The sequence below is a fragment of the Stegostoma tigrinum genome, chromosome 44 (genome assembly GCF_030684315.1).
Source record: "Stegostoma tigrinum isolate sSteTig4 chromosome 44, sSteTig4.hap1, whole genome shotgun sequence".
In the NCBI taxonomy this organism is placed as follows: Eukaryota; Metazoa; Chordata; class Chondrichthyes; order Orectolobiformes; family Stegostomatidae; genus Stegostoma; species Stegostoma tigrinum.
The window spans coordinates 1,428,813-1,435,556 of NC_081397.1; the positions used below are offsets into that span (position 1 = coordinate 1,428,813).

Here is a 6,744-nt window from a genome sequence, read left to right on the forward strand (position 1 = left end):
ATTTATTTTCAGAATGCAGTATGTGGGGCTTGCCGTTCTCGGTAAGAGGCTTTCAAAATGAACCGAGATTAACAGGGAAGTATGACCTAGCACAATAATTACAAAATTTCCCGAAGCCGGAGTTACTCACTGAGTGAGAACGAGAGGTTATGTCAAGTATCAATTTGTAATCTGAAAGGAAATTAAATCGTAAGCATTCACGTAAAGCGTCTTCCTCGTATTGCCCATGTTGGCGGGCTTTTCAAATCGGAAAGAAAACGGTGGATGATTTGGCGCCGGTGTTTTCCTACGGTTTCCACGTAGAGGAATTTTGTTTTATTTTCAAATCTCCCCGCGGGTTCTATCCAGTTTTGCAGAAAGCTATAAATGAGGCTTTCTGCTGTCGCTGGGAGCATTTCAAAGTGAACCGAGATGAAAGCAGAACAGCTGCCGGACTGGCATCGCAAAAGTAGAAATATTGTTGATCTCGTGCAGTAGGGAGCGCGATTGTAAAATGTTGTTTAAAGCAGTAATGCGCTCAACGGGAAAGAAATTGTTGTGTGATACTGTTATCATTATATCCATTATCAGCATTATATGCTGATCTGAAATAAAATAAATCTGTGCAGAGACTTACTTCGGGCGGGCTCTTTTTTCTGCCATCTGCTTATTCTTAAGTATAAAAAAAATCAGAAACACATCGATTCACTGAGGCCTGGGAATCAGAGAGAGATTGTGTGAAGTATACAGGCGTATTCTAAAAGTAAATTATCTGAAATATGAACGTATTCTTCTTTGTAAAACTTCTTCCAGTTTTGTACATATTGGCGGGCTTTCCGAGTTTGAAAGAAAGCGGTTGATGATTTGGCGCCGGGATGTTCCCGCCTCCTCCCCGGGCCCTCTCCGGATTGGTGAGGGAAGCAGATATCTGATTGGGAATGGAAACGACATTGGCAGATACCGAACAATGTGACCAATCAGCAATGGCCGCACCCCCATTCCTCCCGAAGGTATAAGAGGGCGGGATGGGGCCACATTGCAGCATTCTCTGTGAAAGTGTTTGTGAGGTTGTGGCAATGTCTGGGAGAGGAAAGGGCAGTGGAGGGAAAGCTCGCTCGAAGGCCAAGTCCCGGTCGTCCCGGGCTGGCCTGCAGTTCCCGGTGGGCCGTGTTCACAGGCTCCTGAGAAAGGGTAACTATGCTGAGCGTGTGGGTGCCGGAGCGCCGGTCTATCTGGCTGCGGTGCTCGAGTACCTGACGGCTGAAATCCTCGAGCTGGCCGGTAACGCGGCCCGGGACAACAAGAAGACCCGCATCATCCCCAGGCACCTCCAGCTGGCCGTGCGCAACGACGAGGAGCTCAACAAGCTGCTGGGAGGGGTGACCATCGCTCAGGGCGGGGTGCTGCCTAATATCCAGGCCGTGCTGCTGCCCAAGAAAACCGCCGCAGGGGGCTCCGCGAAAAAGTGAAGTGACCGTACTTGAATTTGCGAACACAAAGGCTCTTTTAAGAGCCACCCACCACATCAGTGAAAAGCAGCTAGACCGTCAATGCTGGCTAATTAATTTGCATTTTATGTGCGAGCACGGACGTCTAAATGAGCAAAAATAATCCCTTTTGTTTTCTCCTTGAGAGATAATACTAGAACAGCGGCCGGACGGGACGAATAAAGTTGGAGGTTTTGCTACAGGGACAGTGACTCAAAGGGGCATTCCCACCCAGACGCTGACAGGGAAATAGAGACATGGAATAGCTCTGCGCCACAAAGAGGCCATTCGAGACTGACCCGACCCTCCTCAGTTGGTCGAACGAATCCACTGGTGGGAGATTGCGCAAAATTTCGAGTGCACGAACAAAAATATAAACATAGTTTGTATGTTGTGGTGGGTTTTGAAATTGGCGATTATTTTCCACCATCATCCTCCTCCTCCGCCAAGTTCAGTTACAGCTGGGGAAACGCCAAGGGAAGCAATTCGCACTCAGAGGCGTTTCAATTAGAAACGTATAAATTATAAAACGTGGAGTGCAGTACTTGAATTTGTTGCGATTAGTGAAAGTGTATAAATCTGATTGCCCCGAGTTGCGTCTTGTCTTTAAGATGAATTAGTGCATCTCAGACACATTAAGTTTCTGTAAGAGCTGTTGCATTGAGACGACATCTATAGCATTAACTAAAGTCCATCGTGCCTGACGATTGCTGCTCGCTCTGGATGGTGTAGTGGCTCTGAAAAGAGCCGTTGTTTCTCGGGGTGAATGTGCAGGGTGGGGCACGCTCCTTTTAGGCGCGCTCCCCGCGGATCCGGCGGGCCAGCTGGATGTCTTTGGGCATGATGGTGACCCGCTTGGCGTGGATGGCACACAGGTTGGTGTCCTCAAACAGCCCCACCAGGTAAGCCTCGCTGGCCTCCTGCAGGGCCATCACGGCCGAGCTCTGGAAGCGCAGGTCGGTCTTGAAGTCCTGAGCGATCTCCCGCACCAGGCGCTGGAACGGCAGTTTGCGGATCAGCAACTCGGTGGATTTCTGGTAGCGGCGGATCTCCCGCAGAGCCACCGTGCCGGGCCTGTAGCGATGAGGCTTTTTCACTCCGCCCGTGGCCGGAGCGCTCTTGCGGGCCGCTTTGGTCGCCAGCTGCTTGCGGGGAGCTTTCCCTCCGGTGGATTTGCGCGCTGTCTGCTTGGTTCTGGCCATTCTCTCTGTAATACACACAGGCCGCTGCTATCAATGCTGAGCGTGCTGCGGCGCTGCCTATTTAAGGGAATGGAGAGCCCGCCCTAGAGCCTGGATTGGATACAGCCCCGTCCCTCAACCCCCTGAGAAACAGCCGCTGAAGGACAGGAAAGGCAGCAAAATAGTTGTTGGAGGCTGATTGGTTAAGTTGAAATGACAGTTGGTCAATTTCAAATCGCCCGCCGATTTCAGAAAGAGCTGAAGTAATTTTAAAACGAGAACTCCCATGTGTCTGCAACTAAGGTTATATCTTATGCTTTACAAAATTTTCTTGTGAACCTAACTTGCAGTCAGCGCGGAGAGGGCTCTGAATCATTTCCTGATGTGTCTCTGACAGGCAGTTAGAATGAACTCGCCACTAAAACATCGGCACGGCTCCCAGAATCAAAATGAACAAAGTATCATTCCTGGAAGCGTGAATGAAGTACAAACACTGCAATATGCAATTAGCGCCTGGGCCCAAAATTACGGAGAGAGCAAATTATTATTCATGGTATGGACAACTGGTAGTATTACTGATAGACTGGTATTCACAAGAAAGGGCATAACCAGCTGCAGAACAGTATCGTCTCGAATGGCCGTGAAACCTCTATCTGTAGTGCAGGGATACCTTGGTTATAAAACACTTTTCTGCAGAGTATAATTTCACAATCCGCGCTCTCTCTCCTGCAACGCGGGGCACGAACTTAATATATTTCCTTAAAGGATTGGTTCAAAATTAAAAGTCGCTGCACCAGCCCTATGTGTTGCCTTTCCCCGTCCTCAGGTCTCCGCTCTCAATCGGAGGGTTTGGGTGGCTCTGAAAAGAGCCTTTGGGTTCGCTGGAAAAGGGACGAGTTGCTCAGCCGCCGAATCCATAGAGAGTGCGGCCCTGGCGTTTCAGAGCGTACACCACGTCCATGGCAGTGACCGTCTTGCGCTTGGCGTGCTCAGTGTAGGTCACCGCATCCCTGATCACATTCTCCAGGAAAACCTTCAGCACCCCGCGGGTCTCCTCGTAGATCAAGCCCGAGATGCGCTTGACACCGCCACGGCGAGCCAGGCGCCGGATGGCTGGTTTCGTGATGCCCTGGATGTTATCACGGAGCACTTTGCGGTGCCGCTTCGCCCCGCCTTTTCCCAGGCCTTTGCCTCCTTTGCCTCGCCCAGACATCACGCTTCTTCACTGCAATCGCTGCCGAGTGAGAGCCGAGCTGCCTCACCTTCCTTCTTTCTACAGCCCGCCCCGACCTGACTGAGAAAGAGCTGACAGAGAGGGAGAGGCGGCCCGGGCAGGAAACTGAGTGACAGACAGAGAAATGTCCAGCTCCGCCTCCAGCTGCGACTCAAGCTTCATGTTCGAAGATAATAAAACCTGGAACTTTTAAAAGCAGTTGTGATACAATTAAACGCCCATGTGCCGGCCTTTCTTTCAGGAGACAGCATGTCAGCTTCCATTTCAAAGATAGCAGAAACTGCAGATGCTGTAGAATACGACAGTGTCAGTTTCCATTGCTCCAGCTGAATCACACAAAATCAATTCTTGAGGGCTGTGTTATGAAGCGGGGTTTCTGCGCCAGTGTTACTCTCTCCCTAAATGTGTAAAATAGAAACGGACAGGAACTGAAACTGACTTTTCCACAGCCATTATAAGAAAGTGTGGGGCTGGATGAACACAGCTGGCCAAGCAGCATCTTAGGAGCACAAAAGCTTACATTTCGGGCCGAGACTCTTCATCCAGCCAATATCACTTTCCACAGCCATATCACATTCCTCAGTGACTGCCTCCGGCTCAGACTCACACCACGTGGATTCCAACTCAAGTTTCATCCCTCATGTTTTGAATCCTCCCAGGATCATAGATACCACCATGATGTTCAACGTTCCACGGACAGCAGCTCTGGCCACATTCTGAGATCCACCCTCAATGCGATGCGGCTGCACATGCATAGTCTCAACCTCTCTCTCCAACAGCATCGTAACACACTGGCTCAGAGCTGTACCAGTCCTCAGTTCCACTTCATGCTCCGGCTCATTCGTCAGACTAACAAGGAATTTTTTTTTCTCTTCTGATCAGGCAATCAGGCCCACAAGATGCATCAACTCAAAAATACCAATGGCTGTCTGGAACCTACCGCTCCTTCCCTTCCCTCTGACTCTATCCCCTCCCACAAACACCCCACATCATGTTGGGTATTGGCCATCCCTCCTAACCTTCTGCTCTCTGATGCTGAACGCTCTGTACTCAGCAAAGGCCTCAGCTTCATCTCTCTGCATCCAGTTCTGAGGAAGGGTCATCGGACCTGAAATGTTCACTTTTTCCCCTCCATAGATGCTGCCAAATCTGCTGAGCATTTCCAGTAACTTTGTTTTTGTTCCTGAACTGCAAGTGCACCCGAACTGATGGTCAGTAAAAATGAGAGGGTGTGTCCTCACACTGATTCATTGTAGAATGTGCGAGAGGAACTGGGTGTAAATGGAGCCAAGAAAGCATGCTTTGAGTGATTCAAATTAATTAATGTCTATGTCTCCAATCGGAACCAGGACAGGGACCCTTTGAGCCGGGCTCAGCTCTTTCCTGAGAGATATCGGTGTCTCTGACAGGAACCTTTGGTTTCAGATGGTTACATGTTGCACCTATGGGTTCATTTCTTTTCTGCTTTCTTGGTCACTTTCACTATCGGCTTGGCCTTCACTTTAGTGAACCTTTCCAATGTTTTCAATTGTATTTGCTCCTCCTGCTCTGACAGTGAACATTACAAAATCAATCCCAGCGGAGATCAGCTGTTCTCCACTAAACATAGACACACAGACCGTGAAGTTTCTCAGCATGGGGAGATGTAGCTAACCTCTAGTCAAGCTGAGTGTGTGCCTGGGCAGACTTTCCGAGAGGAGAAGGAACATTGACTGCTTTGCTGTAATACAGGAGTATTGTTCTCAGGGTCAGTGCAACATGTCCAATTCTGTTCACTATCACTCACATTAATCGATACAATACCATAGAGATTTGGGATTGTAGTGGGGATTGTTGTGATGGAACTTGCTGTTAGGTTGGATGGAGGCTATATCAAGTCTGATCAGTGTGTGAGTGTAAAACTGCATCACAGAGACGTGCAGTAAGGCATCCTTTGACTTGGGCCTCAGCATCATTGTATCCTCCACTATCAACATCCTGAAAGCTACCATGAACCACAAGCTGTACTGGACTCACCCAATAAATGCAGTGGCAACAAGAGCAGGTCTAAGGCTATGGATACTGCAGCAAGGAACTTACCTCCTGATTTCTCAAACCTGTCCAAAATCTCCAACATTTAAGCCATGTGTTAGTGCTGCTCCAACTGCACACGGCAAGCGAGATACTATCCATGAAAAAGCTGCTCGTGTTTAATTGGCACCACATTCACAAACATCCACTCTCTCAAACATAAAATTAGACAGCACCTTCCAAACCCACAACTACTTCCATCTTGAAAGACAACAGCAGCAGGTTCACGGGAACAGCATGATCTGCAAGATCTTCTCCAAGCCACTCACCATCCTGACTTGGACATATATTGGCCATTCAGCCTGTGTCAATCCGTGAAAATCCTGAAATTCCCTTACTACCGGCAATGTGGGTCGACCTACAGCTCAGAGATTGCAATGGTTCAGGAAGGCAGTTCACTACCACCTTCTCACGCGCATTTCAGGAGGGCCAATCAATGCTCAGACCAGTCAGTGATGCCCACACCCGGGATTCTTTTTTCTTTGAAAAGTCTGCATCATTCTTGCCCAGTAACAAAGACTGTCCAAATTCTCTTAAAACATCCAGTTGTGAAACAAAGCATAGACTGGCTCATCATTTTGAAGAGCATCGATGTACTGCTTGCAAAAAAGACCTTGAAATTCCTGTTGCCTGACACTTTAATACACCACCTCGTTCCCCGTCCAACATCTCTGTCTCTGTCTTGCTGTAGAGTTCCATTGAAGCTCAACACAAGCTAGAAGGACAACACCTCATCTTCCACTTGGGGACCCTGCAGCCCTCCAGACTTAATATCGAGATGAATAATTTTTGT

The 6,744-nt window shown here is 48.8% G+C and overlaps 2 protein-coding genes and 1 pseudogene across 2 annotated transcripts; 1 reads left to right on the forward strand and 2 right to left on the reverse strand.

Annotated features, from left to right (window-relative positions):
* Window positions 1–1,028: 1,028 nt before the first annotated feature.
* Window positions 1,029–1,575, forward strand: LOC132206846 (late histone H2A.2.2-like). Its single transcript, XM_059641942.1, has one exon. The coding sequence runs from the start codon at window positions 1,056–1,058 to the stop codon at window positions 1,446–1,448; it is 393 nt and encodes a 130-aa protein (XP_059497925.1). The 5' UTR covers window positions 1,029–1,055; the 3' UTR covers window positions 1,449–1,575.
* A 682-nt stretch (window positions 1,576–2,257) lies between these two features.
* LOC132206848 (histone H3) lies at window positions 2,258–2,674 on the reverse strand. Its single transcript, XM_059641944.1, has one exon. The coding sequence runs from the start codon at window positions 2,666–2,668 to the stop codon at window positions 2,258–2,260; it is 411 nt and encodes a 136-aa protein (XP_059497927.1). The 5' UTR covers window positions 2,669–2,674.
* Window positions 2,675–3,548: 874 nt separating this feature from the next.
* LOC132206835 (uncharacterized) overlaps window positions 3,549–6,744 on the reverse strand; it is a 660,697-nt pseudogene continuing 657,501 nt past the window's right edge.